The sequence below is a fragment of the Balaenoptera musculus genome, chromosome 16 (assembly GCF_009873245.2).
Source record: "Balaenoptera musculus isolate JJ_BM4_2016_0621 chromosome 16, mBalMus1.pri.v3, whole genome shotgun sequence".
NCBI lineage: Eukaryota > Metazoa > Chordata > Mammalia > Artiodactyla > Balaenopteridae > Balaenoptera > Balaenoptera musculus.
In genome coordinates this window covers 33,581,673-33,596,579 of record NC_045800.1, presented here as the reverse complement: position 1 = coordinate 33,596,579, position 14,907 = coordinate 33,581,673, and the positions used below count along the sequence as shown (strand labels likewise).

The window sequence follows — 14,907 nt, the reverse complement described above, 5'->3', positions numbered from 1 at the left end:
GAGGTTCCCCCAACACCAACAACAGTTCTCTGGACACCAGCTTGGTGTCCTACAATTCGACTCAATTCTAACAGTAGTCACCTGGAGATAGCACAGGTAAATCCCACAGGTTAAAGACTCAGTCCTACACGACTGCCCCCGTGCCTTCAAATGCCAGTCACAAGCCCACGTTATCACCTGTGCTTCTGGCCAACCTGCTATAAACTGGAGGTTCCAAGGTCTCCCTTCCCGGGCTTCAGATGCTAGTTGCAAGTCCAGGTTGTTACCTGTACCTCTGACCAACTGGCTATAAATCAGAGACTCCCACGACCCCCTCTGCGGGTTTGATTAATTTGCTAGAGCAGTTCACAGAACCAAGAGAAGCATTTTGCTTATTAGATCACCAGTTTGTTATCAAAAGATATAACCAGGAACAACCAGATAGAATAGATGTATAAGGCAAGGTATAGGGAAAGAATGCCGAGTTTCCATGCCCTCTCCGGCCACACCACTCTCCCAGCACCTCCACATGTTCACCAACCCAGAAGCTCTCCGAACCCCTCCTTTTGGGTTTTTTATGAAGGCTTCATTACATAGGCATGATTGATTAAATCACTGGCCATTGCTGATTGAACTCAATCTCCAGCCCCTAGCCCCTCCCCCCACCCCGGAGTGGAGAGTGGAGAGTGGAGGGTGGGACCAAAAGTGCCAACCCTCTAATCCCAGGGTTGGTTACCATGGCAATGAGCCCCCATCCTTAGGTGCTTTTGAATAGTCCCCCCATTTAACTTAAACCCAGTTGTGGTGGAAAGAAGCTTGTTATGAATAACAAGACATCTGTTTCACCTCTAAGGCTCAGAAGCCATTCCAGGACCTGAGGACAAGAAACCAAATATTATAACAAAACATGTTCCCATTGCTCTTACTGCTCAGGAAATTCCAAGGATTTTGAGAGCTATGAGCCAGGAACCCAGGTGGAAGATCAAATATATGTGAGAAATATATTTTGCTTATCTGAATGTGGCCAAATATATATTTCTTATAAATCACAACATCTCACGGGCTCTTCAGATGCTCTGCACATCTAAATCTCAGAATGCAACTGTGAAATTGCACTTGATTTCTAGATGTTTGGAGGAGCTTCTTGGTTCTTCCTTCATAACCATGAGCTACCACCCTCACCACCCCTCCCTACAATTTCCCCACCAAAACACCTTTACGACCACCAATAAAATCAGGTGCACATATTTTTGCAAGCAGCCTTAAATTCTTTTTAAGAACAAGGCAAAGGTATATGTTAATTAAGTTAGAATTCAGATGGCCATTTGTCCCAGTTTGCCTAGGGCAGTACCAGTTTATGCCTACTGCCCTGCGTAATTTTTAAACGAGCTCCCCTTTTTACTCTAAAAAAAAAAAAAATCCCAGTCTGAAGGATAAATTATATGTTTTCCCTACTTAAAAATACACCTTGCTTTCCCAGTAAAGTGCTTTTCGGGTGACTTGGTGCTGTTGCCCACATCATTGCACTTTAGTTGCACAACAACTCTGCAAAGTAGGAAGGGAAATACTTTATCTCTGTCAATTAAATGAAGTAACCAAGGCTGGCTTCAGGTAGCACGGTGGTGATTGTCCGAGGTCACACACTCAGTGACAGAATCAGAGCCAAAACCCAGGACTCCTGATTTCAAGTCCAATATTGTTCAGCTATGGATCCCTTTGTGCAAATGTCTAAGTAAAGGCAAACCTCATTCTCTTGTTTAGTAACCTGCTTGAACTTGGACCTAGAACAGTTTAGACAGGTTCATCCTTGCCCAGAGACTCTTTTCACATTTGAAGCAAGCAGAGATGAAAAAAGGATTACGTAAACATAAAGAGGGTATTAGTGAATCCTAGGGCCAAATGACATAAATCTTTGATTTTACCAGGTGCAGTTCCATCAGATTATTGGAATTTTATTTCTAACCAAATTAGGATGACTTGATTGACAACAGGAAGGAAGGGAGGGAGGGAGGGAGGACGAAGCAAATGAGGAAGGAAAAGAGAGAGATGGACAGACAGAAATACAGACAATGAAGATCAATAATGAATGCCTACGGTTACAAAAAACATATAAATGGGTTCTGCCCCAGTCTTATAGATACATTTCCCGTATGGTTACGTGCTAATCTTTTTTTTTTTAAACCTAAAACCAGTAAAATTCTACTCTCCTTGGATAAGTGGCAACGACAGAAAACAGAGGAAAAACCCACGATCCTTCAAAGACAGGCACAGTGCTTGGCAAGGTCTTCAGGGTGTCCTAGAGGTGCTGAATGCGGCGCCACACGGAGAAATAAATGCACACTCCCCTAACCTCCCGACTGGCCGCCCTAAGAGATTACACGACCCGCGGGGGTCCCTGCCTCCCTTCACAATGACAGAAAGAGGTCTAGTGTGCCTTGGGAAGGATGACTCCAAGCCGCTCGCCAGTCTAGCCGGACCGCAGCAGAGGGGTGGACGCCTTGGGGGGCCTGACCTGGGAGGCGGCCAGCCTTCCCCTCGGGGACCTGAAGGTGAGAGGGTAACAGAGGACGAGCGCGGTTCTCCGTGGAGGGGGTGGGGAGGCGAAAGGGCCGCGCGCGCATGCGCCGCACCGCCACCTCCGCGGGCCGGAAGAGCGGAGCAGTGGAGCCGCGGCTGCCGGCGCCAGACGCCGCGGTGGCCGCGGGGAGATCGCCGGCTGGGCGATGCGGCCCGTGGACGACACTGGGGCCGCCAAGCGGCTGGAGTCCGGGCTGCCGCTGGTGGACATCCTGCCCCCGGGCTCCAGGCAACAGTCGGCGGCCACCGAGGTAGCGGAGACGCCCGGCCCCGGCGGGTGCTGGCAGTGTCCTTCATTGCCGTGCGGCTCGCGCGCGGAGCAGGGTGAGTGCGGCGCATGGACCCTGGTGCGGGTCTCGCCCGTGGGGGACCGGGCGGGCGCCAGCGATGGGGGTCCCCGCAGCCGCCGGCCGGGGGCCCCGTGTGGACCGCGCCCCCCCTTCCCACCCTGCTCGGAGCTCGTGAACACCCTCGCGCTGTCACCTGGGGGCGGGGGGTGCGGGCTGTAAAGCAGAAGCCCCCGCGCCCCCGTCGGCGGGAAGAGCGGAGAAAGTTTCTGATTGTTTTGGAACCCATTTAGGATTCGGAAACTGTTCCTATAATTAAAGTGATTGAAGTGTTGCGGAAACAAACAAACAAACAAAAAAAAAGTGTTGCGGGCAGGATCATGGAGTCAGATTGCCGTTCGGTGCGCTCTGCCCGAGATGGGGAGTCAGCGAGAAAGGCCATCTCGCAGCTGGACGAGGTTGGAAGGAAGCTAAGCAAGAAAACTGATCTCAATGTAAACGGTGTTGCTTGAAGAGGAAGTTGAAAAGCATCGAGTCTAGAAAAACGTTTGTCTCAGAGTTTTAGAATCTTGGGAAGGCAGAGTTGAGTGGGACAACTACTGGTTCTTAACCTTTTTGAGTTACAAGGAATTTGTAGGAACTGATGCAAAATGAGACAGAGGCACAGTCTTATAAACACGGGTAAGAGGTTCACGGACCCGCCTCCAAAGCCAGGGACCCCGTGTGAGAAACCCTTTATCTTGTTCATTGTCTTCCTTTCACAAATGATGAAACTGAGGCCTGGGAAGGTGAGGGCTTTAGGAGGGTTTTTTTGTTTTGTTTTGTTTTTCCGAAGATCTAGCATGTGTGGATGAGACACTTCACAGGTCCGGGCAGCACCAGGGATAGGATCCCAGTTTGCTAGCAACCCAGCCCAGGGCCCTTTCTCCTAGCCCCAAGCACATTCCTCCTTGAACACCACCCACCTGGAGCAGCTTCCTCAAAGAAAAGAGAAATAGGCAGATCTCCATTCAAAACAAAATTACACAGTCTGCACCACCTCATCCTCTAGATCACCTCCCTTAAGTGTGACCTGGGATTTCTATGTCTTTTAGCCGACCCCGCTTTCTGTCTGCACTTTCTTGAGAGTCAGAAAATTCACACATTTTGTAGAGAGACAAACCCCAGGGAGATGGTTCTTGCTGCATTTTTGTCCTTAATGCTAAGAGAAAGTATCAGGCTTCTGATCATTTATGTAAGGGTTACCTTCAGCTGAGCTGACCAGATGTTCAGCTTTGAAGAAGTCAGTTTCTCACCTTAGCATCCTATGGCTGAATGCTGTTACGATGGACTGCTGAGTTAGTCCTTGCAAACTTTTAAATGATTCCCCTGTTTGTGAACCAAAGAGGAATACTTCAGGCAGAAGGTGGCAAAACCTACATAAACAGTTGCACCTAAGAATCTTGAGGGGTCTTTTAATTTCAAAGAAAGTTGCTAATAATAAGACTTAGTAATACTTATTACTATAAGGTGACCAGATAATATTCCAAAAACGGGATTGCCTTAGAAACACTTTAAACCCCTGTACTGTGGTCATTGAACTTTGTGGCAGTATCATTTTAGCCTCTTAACCCAATTGGTTATCTCAAGAAAGTTCATTTTCAAGTTCAGGTTGAAACTGTTACCCATTTTTCTTACATTCTTGGATAATCTTCACAGACAGCACACAGCTATCCTAAGACATTTGTTTATTTTCTTGAGGGACAGTGTGGATCTTAGACTGAAGCAAGGAGAAGAAGTTGTCTTAAGTCTGTGCCTCACATCCCCCTGGAAGGAGTGAGTTCCTTAGGGTAGCAGTGGCCCTGAAACCAGTAGAGCTTTTTACAGTGACCAAGGTCCTATTTCAGTGGGTCTAGGGTAGGGCTGGCATTGAAGTTTTAAAAGTTCCTCAGGTGATTCTAATTCCCAACCTGGGTAGTGAATCACCAGTTTAAAGCAGAGGATAGAGAAAGTGAGCAACTTTTCAGTTTTCTTCTGACTCAGGAAATCGCACTGTGGCCACTTACTTAACTTGAATTATTTAGAGTTGCCAAATTATTAGATATGTTTTCAGTGGAATATGATCATGGAAGCATATTACATAGGCAAATGCCTCTCTGGATTATGCTACTCTCTTGTCCATCTCCTTTGACAGAGAGAATTGAAATTACTGTTCTGTAAGAGACTGAGGTTTGCCTGAGGAGCACCAGTCCTCAGTCTTATAACAAATAATCAAGTTCAACTAGACATTGTAACTTAAAGTTTTAAAAGAGTTAAAATATCATGTTAAGTTAAAATATTACTGGAGAAAATTTTTAAAGTTTAGGTTGGAGAAGATCCTTGAAATATAGACCAGGGAGATGTTTTCTGTCCTCGATCTTCCTATTCTGTTCTGTCTGAGGGTGTAGGTTCTATGTAAGGATTGGGTTTCTTTTAAGAAAAACTATTTTGGGACTTCCCTGGTGGCACAGTGGTTAAGAATACGCCTGCCCATGCAGGGGACACGGGTTCGAGCCCTCGTCCGGGAAGATCCCACCTGCCGCGGAGCAACTTAGCCCATGCACCACAACTACTGAGCCTGCGCTCTATCTAGAGCCCGCGAGCCACAACTACTGAAGCCCGTGCGCCTAGACCCCGTGCTCTGCAACAAGAGAAGCCACCGCGATGAGAAGCCCGCACACCGCAATGAAGAGTAGCTCCTGCTCACCGCAACTAGAGAAAGCCCACGCACGGCAACGAAGACCCAACGCAGCCAAAAATAAAAAATAAATAAAATAAATAAATTTATAGAAAGAAAGAAAAACTATTTTATTTGGACCTGAATTCTGAAATTTCAGAAACTGACCTCTAAGGCTGACCAGAGCCAATACATGTATTTTGTGCTGCTTAACTTAGAAGTCTTCTAAAGCTTCCTTCTCATGGGCTGAGTGGGTATGTGCAGTTTGGTTCCTACAGTATCTGAGCACATAGATATAGAACAGAACGTGGAGGATTCAGGCACTTATAATGGATAACCTATTACATGACAACTGCTAGTGTCAAGTCATTCTCTTCAGCAGTACACCTAGAACAGGAAAAGGTGGAGACCACTGACCAGAATGGCATCTTTTACTACAAAGGCTGTAGTGTACCCCCAGGAAGATTGTGCATCATCAGAGTTTGGTCCCACTTTGCAAATTGTTTGTCACTTGTGGGCAAAGGTATCTAATTAACATGAGGATGTTGAAATGTATTACCTGGTGTTTGTGTTTATCAGAAAAGGGCATTAAAACAAACAGACTTTGTGCAATACTGTTTTATGGCTGTGTAACCCATTGTAAATTCCTAGATTGGAATGATAATCCTTGTTTTACTACAAATTGCATGTGCCTACACATCCTTCACCTCTGCTATGCTCTTAACTAACAAGGGCCAGTACTGTGTTTCCTTCCTATTCTGTCCTTGTTTTTGTGTTAGTTTCAAAAAAGAAAAAAAAAAAAATTCCTCAGTCTGTGGCCTATCTTTTAAGGAGTTCTCTGCTTACCCTGTTGCATTTTGTTCTCCTCTGAATGATGGGGGTGAGATTGAAAGCAGGTTCTACTCCTGTCTTAGGCAGCTGTTTAAGACAGAGGCAGTGGCTGCTCCTACAGACTGTCATTAATGGATTGAATACTTGATGCCCTGGAGAAAGCAGAAGTTTCCTGGTTCAGATCAAGCCAAGAATTAGATGGCAGTTCTGTTTTTTGTTTTTTGTTTTTTTTAATTTTTAAGCACTTTGAAGTCAGAGGGATAGATAACCTAGCCCCTGGCCTCAAAGAGTTTATGTTCTAAATGGAAGGTAAGTCGTAAACCGTGAAAACTTTAAGATCTCCTTAACTGTTCAAAATAACTAAACAGAGAGCCTTCTCAGATTATGCTTTTGCCTGTGGTGTTAGACCCTACATCTTTCCACGAAATTTTCTTATATTATTTCCTTCAGCAAATATTTATTCAGGGTCTTCCATGGGCCAGGCCTGAACAGGACAGCTGAGATCTTAGCCCTGGAGGAGCTTACAGGCTTGTGGGGGAAGTCAGCTAATCAACAAGTAGCCATATCACACAGTTAGGACCTGTTTTCCAGAAAAGAACACTTTCTACATAAAGCTGAGTTCACCAATGAGATGATATAAAATATCACTTGGAAGCATTTTTCTCTAGCCATCTTGATAAGCATTTCTTAAAGATTTCTTTCACCATCTTGGCAAGCTTTTTACTTCTTTTTGACTTTAGAAGTGAGGGATGAGTCTTCAGTGAGCCAAAGAGATCCATTTTCTAGGGTGAACTGCATTTTAAAAATGTAGGTTTAAATTGTTGCCCTTTGTCTATGGTTCTTTATTCTTCGTGGGGAAAATGGTTCAGATCCAGAGAACGGATATGCTTAGGAGGTAATTTTTGTAGCCTGTTAGCTATTAATATTGTTCCATTTTTCTCAATTTCTAAGTAAAAGTGATAAAACATACCCTTGGAAGCAAGGACTAACCAGAATTTAATCTTTTTCAGAAGCTGAGAAGAAAGCACCCTGTCCTGGACTTGGCTTGTTTTACACATTATTGTCTGCGTTCCTCTTCTCAGTGGGCTCTTTATTTGTTAAAAAAGTGGAAGACATCCACGCTGTAGAAATTAGTGCATTCCGATGTGTGTTCCAAATGCTAATCATTATCCCTTGCTTAATATACAGAAAGTAAGTATTTCTTACCTGCAAAGTAGAAAGTATTAATAAATGTTTGTAAATCTTTTGACCTGCTTAAATTATCTACTCTACAGACTCTGCTTTATCCCTCTCATAGATTTACCAGTCCCTACACCCTTTGGCTCAGATTAATGAAAAGTCACAAGGATCCACCCACAGAAGATGCTCTCATAAGCACCAACCACATGCCCAAACAAAGGAGGGGAAAGAGATTCAGTTATTTACCACCCCCTATTTTGAGAACAAAGCTTTGCTTGTACAATTCCCCCCATCTTGTACCACCCTCCCTCTTTCCTTTGGCATAACTAGTATTTGGAAGAAAAAAGTAAACGGGAGGAAACAGTAGTGTCTCCTAGTGTCAGAGGTTTCTTTAAGTAGAACAGGCTGCTCTCCTACCAGGGCAGACAGAAGGTTACAGTAATAATATTTAGGTCTTCCCACTAGGGTGCCATGGGAAAGGGGAAAGGGGATCTTGAGAAAGGCCTTTTTAGCTCTTTTCTTGTTCAGTGTCCTCATCTGTAAACTGGAGGGAATGATAACCTTTGTCCTCTACCCTGTATGAAAACTGTAGTCCCCATCCTTACTCTTCTCTCCCCACCCAGCCCCCCTTCCCCTTCCACATGGACCCCATACACACACCCTCCCCAGGTGAAAATTATACCTCCTCCACACTGTTGTAACCTCTACACACCCCAGTGTACTTAGACGCCTGGGAGGAGCGCCTTTTGGGTTCCTGGTGGCTATTTGGGTCTTTCTCTCTTTGGGTAAAGATGCTTAAACTCCAGATTAAAAGCTTCAGTCACTTGCTACCAAAGTCTCTTTGTATCTATAACTCAGTGCAGATTTACTTAGAATAGTTTTACTCCTTATCCCAAGTCTTTGGTGAAAAAGGTGAAAATCCGCTAAGATCAAAAATATTGTCAGAAATTCCCGTGTAGGTGTGGACAAGTCACAATATTTTAGGAAATGATGGTAAGACTTCAGAAATGTCTAAAAGTGGCAACAGACCACTGATGCTAACACAATCATTCTCTCTATTTTGGAGTAAAAGTATTGGCAGGAAGGCACTTAGAAGAATTTTCTTAAATTGTTGGCACTAATCTGTTTTGACCCATTTTATGTTTCACTGTCATGAAAAACTCTTAGCTTTTCAAAGTATGGACCAAAGGTGACCACACTTTCATTTCTAATTCCAGAGACCAAGGGGTCCCTATATCAAGCCTAGACACTGCTTTAAAAAGGCCAGCTCTGGCACAGACCAATGAACCGCACCTAGCCAGGAACTTACACAGTACTCTGCTTCGTAAATATTTAATTGTAAAGCATTTGAGCAGCAGTTATTATATTTATCCGAATGCTACAGTTTCTTTTCCAGTGTTATTTTAACTCTTTTCCTAAGGAGAACAATGAAAAGTTGTCTCATATTCAATGGCTGAAATAAATTTTAGCATTGCTTTCAGCTGTAACAGAAAAACTCACTAAGATTGAGAACGCACACTCGCATTCCCAAGTTTTCTTATACAGGGCAGCTAAATAATGAAATTGTATTTATTATAAAAATAACACTTTTCATTATAGAAAATTTGGGGAAAATAAATAGAAAGGAAAATTACCTATGAGTCCACCTGTTAAGGTATAACCATGATGAACATTTCAGTGTATTTTCCTTTTTGTCTTTTTTGCAGGCATATATCTATACCTATGGAAAATATTATCTATATTTGCTGACCTATAATTATACTATTTATGTATTTTCTTGTGCTATTTTTGCTTCTACTGTGAACACTTTAATGTCATAAGCTATACTTAGGAAACACTTTCTAAAAGGTGTATAATAGTTGTAGACATTATAATTAATTTACTATTTCCTTGTTTTCTGATAGGACTTTTAAGATAATGCTTAATTTAAAAATGTAATTTGAAAACCAATACCGAGTTCATTTAATATGCATTCCTTCCTTTGAATTTACAGAACTGGGTTTATAGGCCCCAAAGGTCAACGAATCTTTCTCCTTCTCAGAGGAGTCCTTGGTTCTAGTGCCATGATCCTTTTATACTACGCCTACCAGTCAACATCCCTCGCTGATGCCACGGTTATCTCATTTAGCTGTCCAGTGTTTACGTCTATAATTGCTTGCATATTTCTCAAGGAAAAGTATAGCCCTTGGGACGCTGTCTTCACTGCATTCACAATCACCGGAGTGATCCTTATCGTGAGGCCGCCATTTTTGTTTGGCTCCGAAGTCGTGGAGACGGATAAAGACTATTCAGTTCACCTGAAGGGTGCTTTCGCAGCACTTGTACACGCTGTGTTTGCTGCCGTGACTTTAGTTATCCTAAGGAAAATAGGGACATCTGTGGACTACGTGTTGAGCATTTGGTATTATGTAGTCGCTGGCCTTACCGAGTGCGTCATTGCCCTTTCTATATTAGGAGAATGGAGTCTGCCGCACTGTGGGCTGGACAGGCTATTTCTCATACTAATTGGGCTGTTTGGTTTGGGAGGTCAGGTGTTTCTCGCAAAAGCCATTCAGATAGAAAAAGCAGGGCTAGTAGCATTAATGAAGACTATGGATGTAGTCTTTGCTTTTATCTTTCAGATTATTTTCTTTCCTGATGTGCCGTCGTGGTGGACCGTGGGTGGCTCCTTATGCGTAGTAGCCAGTAGCATTGGAGCGGCCGTTCGTAAATGGTACCAGAGCTCCAAATAAAGCATCACTGCTGAAATGTGTATTTCTTTGAAGTACACCATCACCCAGTTGAGACATACCACCCGCATACACACCTGGAAAATCTGCATTTACTTCATTGACTATATTCAATACATTTCATAGTTAAGGTACCATTTTTGAATATGGTACGTCTTTAATTAGTTGAGGATAGCCAGTCAGTTGGGTGTAGCAATTATTATTTTTTGTGTGTGTCAGTTATTTTTTGGCTTTGGTTGTTGGGGTGGCATTTGGTAAGAGAACACATCATTAGTTGAAGAAAAACTGCACAATTTTTTATGACTCTTAAGTATAAATATATGTAATTTTTAAAAGTGTATTTTTGGTACTGATGGGATATAGGTGGGAGGAAATTTTAGATTCTCTTTTAGCAGTGTAGAGGCTAAGAAACTTATTGATAATAATGCTGCTGTATAATTAGTGTTGTGTTGAGAATTCATTTGAAATGTAATCCCATTCAGGAGGCCAAAGCTGAAACCTGGAGTAGGTGCCTACTTAATGGTATTAATAAAACAAATGAATTAGCCTTATTTTCAAGGCTTTTATAAATTATTGTCATTCTTTTAACCCATATTTGTGCCTTTTCACTTTAATGCTGAAATTTTTATACATAAACTTAAAAAAAAAATCTTTAAATCACCAAATTTGGCTAATAGTTTTCTGTTTTAGTGGCATTAGCATCTGTAGCTACATTCTGTAAGTCTAATTGTCCTCTGTTTTTTTGAAACTGCACTAAATTTTTGTTAACTTTCTAAGTTAAGGTGTTTAAAAATCTTAAGAAAGAAATCTTGGCATGGCCAGTGTGCACATTCCATCCTCAAGTGTTTTCCCTATACTAGAAATGTGATTTTCTATAAATTCTCTTTGAATTTATGGTGTGATGCCAAATAAAATTTTCTCAGGGCTTTATTAGGTTGAACCATAAGAAATTGATGAGATTTTACCTTTTTAACTTACAAAAACCATAGTTCCTTATGGTTCACCCTATTAAGATACCTCTCTTACCTTCTAAACCAAATACTTAGGGGACTTTGGAGTATATTTTTTTAAAATTACTTTTTAAAATACAGTAATCCTAGTAAACTTATTTTTGTAGTCTTTTTCCCTTATGGAATTATATATAATAATGCTTCATGTTATATAGTAAATGTAAAGACCTGTGAATCCATGGTCGATTGATTTTTGTAGTTTCTTCAATAGGAAAAAAAAATCACTGTTAAATTCTAGTATATCAGTATGATATTAAGTGTCACTTCTGCACCATGATACTAACATCATGAATTCAAACAACACATTTTATGTCTGGAACTTCATCAGGCCAGTATTCTGCAGTTAAAGAGAGAATGTAATATTTAGGAAAACTTGGGAGGTTAATCAGGAAGTAGAGAGTACACGCAGATGGCTCTTTGTCACAGTGAACCCTTTACTGGTGAGGCTATAATGGTCTCCAGCTCTTACTGTGTCAGAGCTCTTATCTTAAGCCTACAGATTTGAAAGATTATAGGCTCTTTCCCACTGTTTCATCACAATTCTTCCAAAGTAAGAAAGAACTTGGGCTTCTGAGGTTTATGCCTTGGTGAGAAAAGGATCTTTTCCAGTAGTTCCAAGAGGAAATTTTTGGCTTGCTGATCTTCCCAAGTGCTTCCCACCAGACAAATCCTAAATGAAGTCTATTTAGGAAAGTCACACTATCTTTATAACTTTAGCCTAATCTGCAATATTAGAGTTTAGATTTGCAAAAGCATCATTTTGCAAGTATGTTAGATAATTATAGAATTAGAGCGTCTTAGGGCTCAAGGGTTAGAGATCCTCTTGTAAGAGACATGCTCCATGTTTAGGGATGCTAAGGGGCCCTGCCCAAGATGGGTTTCCGTGGCTTTATTTATCCCTGCTTTAGTTCCATGATTAAGCATGGAAAGTAAACCACTGCTTGAGCTATATAAGGTAAATGAACTCTCAGGGAACCCTCTCCTGGTTCTTTACCTTGCACAATAAAAGAACCTATGGGACCTTGAAAGTTAAATCCCTTTGGGCCTGTACACTAGAGACATGTTTTATTTCAACAGTGTGGTTTAAGTGCTTGAATGTCACAATATATGACCAAAGTTGGAGAAAATGTTTCTTCTCCCAACTTTTACAGGGTGTGACTCTTAAATACTTTTATAATGTCCAAGGTATATACAAGGATATGTATTGTAACAATTATGGGTGCGTATATTTTGCAAAGACTGTAGTTCCTATATCTTGAAAAGGGAACTATTTTCATAAACTGGTTTTATTTTATAATTACTAATAAAATTAATATGAAAGAAAACTATATTTTGGTTTTTATGATTATAGCATATGTGCTAGCTAATATACCTTATTTCTTTTTTCATCCATGTGCTTCAAAATGTACTTCTTAAAGAGATTGACCTCTGGCCATTCAGTTGTGATGTAATAAGTTTCGAATTGTTTATCTGTCTCTCTGATGCTGTTACATTAAATCTAATGTCTCAAAAATAAAGGTCCTAATCTTATGTTACAGTGAGGCCTTTATTTTTCTAGATCCTCAGAGCTTGGAGCAACTTTTGTTCCTATAGCTAATCTGTTACTAAGTCATGGAGTGTCTGTCTTCTTATTGTCTTGTGAATTCTTCTTTCCCCACCTTTCCACTGCTGCCATCTTAGTCCGAGACTTATCACCCCACACCTGAATCACCACAACAGTATCCTGCTTATCTGCTTCTAGACTCTTTCTTCCACTCAGATCCTTGTTCCACTGCCAGACTAATCTTCCTAAGGCCCTGCTTTCACTGTTACTCTGGTTCTCATGTAGCCATAGCAATGCCTTCTTATGCACCACATCACATCCAAATTATTCATCTGACCCTATTCTTACTTTTCCAACTTGACTTCTTGTGTCCCAATACAAATTCGATACTCGGGTCAGTCTCCCCACCAACTCCCACATTTGCCAAGAGATCCCTTCCTTTGTGTTTCGCCTGCTTTCTTTGCCCTCTCTTCTTTGCCCTCTAAAGCCTCTTAGCCTCCAGTGGCTCAGCTGAGCTTCTGTTTCTTCCACTGTCTCCAGCTTCTCCCACCCATACTAGTCCACCTTGGAAGAACTGATAAAGCACTGGATTAGCTGTCTGAAGATCTGGGTGTGGTGTAATCACTTTCCAGCTAGGCCCTTCCACTTAGTGTCCTTGAGCCTGTTTTCCTCATTTGCTTCAATTATTAAAGAGAAAAACATTACTTGCCCCAACCCATGTTACAAAGAAGTGTCATAGAAGGACTTGTAGACCACAAAGGAGGACAAAAACACTTAAGTATTGAACTGTGGTTACTATGGTAGAGTTGAGCATTCACTTCCTCTTCAGAATGATGCCTAGCCCAGGGTCCTTCCCCCTGAGCAGTCTCACCAGGAATGGTATGAACAGTTTTCTGGCTTACAAACCTCATCTGGCTCCCTCCTGCTGACACAGAATTCTACTGTTGGACAGCTCTAATTTCCTGGTTGATCTGCCCATGTAGGGCTGCCAATGGTCACCAGTCTTTTTATCTTACCCATAGGTGTCACCGTCTTTCCAGTTCTGGCTTTAGCTCTGTGAGTATCGCACTTGGCTCTGACTAGGGGGGTGAGCCTGATTCTCTGTGTGTTTCACATGCAGTATTCTTCAAACTCAGCATGGCTCTTCTAGCTTCTTATCTTTTCACCCAATAAGCATAATTAGTCTACTGAGGGTAATCCAGTAGGAAGAGAGCCCGATCTCTTGGATAACATGCTGGCCTCTGATCTAGGTGTATGGAGGCATGGTCAGTACTGGGCATGATGATTTGGTAATTACAGTGTAGGCTGGGCACGTGAAGCCTGGGCATTACCCCAAACACACTACTATATGACCCCTTTGGTCCCTTACATCAAATCTAATACAGCTACCATACTCAGAGTTCTGCAAGAGGGACCCTCTGTGATCCACAAAGACCCAGTCAAGTTTTAGCCTATTTGAACACCAGATTAGGAAAACCAGTTCACAAAGAACCCATGAATCTTGACACTGCCCATCATTTCCTGGAAATTGTGGGTGAGGATTTATAGCAGGAGGGTAAGGAGCAGACATATCTGGTGTCAAGGTAGGGCAGAAAATGTTATACCATAGAAGTCCAGTCCACAAGAAAAGGTTCCACTGTGTTCCACAAGGTGCTATGCCAGCTATCACCTCCTAAGCCAGATTTGCAACACTATGAAACAATGCTATTTTTATCACTAATTTAAAAAAATAGTTAACTTTTCATAAGAAAAGTTATTTATGTTATTTATGTTATAATGGAATCATTTTAAATAAACAAATGGAAACTTTTTAGTTTTGCTTTTAAATATTGTGAAATATATATATCCCACATGAACCAGAAGCTCTTTGGAGTCCAGTCCTCAGAAATGTTTAAGGGAGTGAAGGGGTGCAAGACCAAAAGCTTTCTGAGCCATAGGCTTCATAGAGGTATCAAATTTGAAAACTTAAAAAACAAAGATTAAACCCATCCCTTCTATTTCATGAGGTTCTGACAGTCGGAAATGCAGCTAAATATCAGTTTGTAAATTAGAAGCCCCTTTAATGTGGAGTTTAATT

General features: G+C 41.9%; 1 protein-coding gene across 2 annotated transcripts; it reads left to right on the top strand.

Moving 5' to 3' along the window:
* Nucleotides 1–2,616: 2,616 nt before the first annotated feature.
* Nucleotides 2,617–12,817, top strand: SLC35G1 (solute carrier family 35 member G1). Of its 2 annotated transcripts, none has more exons than XM_036829401.1 (3): nt 2,617–2,880; nt 7,380–7,560; nt 9,542–12,817. In XM_036829401.1, exons 1-3 carry the CDS (start codon nt 2,703–2,705, stop codon nt 10,278–10,280), a joined length of 1,098 nt encoding a protein of 365 aa, XP_036685296.1. In that variant the 5' UTR covers nt 2,617–2,702; the 3' UTR covers nt 10,281–12,817. The 2 variants fall into 2 exon arrangements, with proteins under 2 accessions (XP_036685296.1, XP_036685297.1); XM_036829402.1 differs by having other exon boundaries at nt 2,634–2,880; nt 7,383–7,560.
* The last annotated feature ends 2,090 nt before the right edge of the window (nt 12,818–14,907 follow it).

Coding starts and splice junctions, on each gene's coding strand:
- SLC35G1 (XM_036829401.1), top strand. CDS start 2,703: ATGCGGCCCGTGGACGACACTGGGGCCGCCAAGCGGCTGGAGTCCGGG. Junction 2,881..7,379: donor CGGCTCGCGCGCGGAGCAGG/GTGAGTGCGGCG, acceptor AATCTTTTTCAG/AAGCTGAGAAGAAAGCACCC. Junction 7,561..9,541: donor CCTTGCTTAATATACAGAAA/GTAAGTATTTCT, acceptor TTGAATTTACAG/AACTGGGTTTATAGGCCCCA.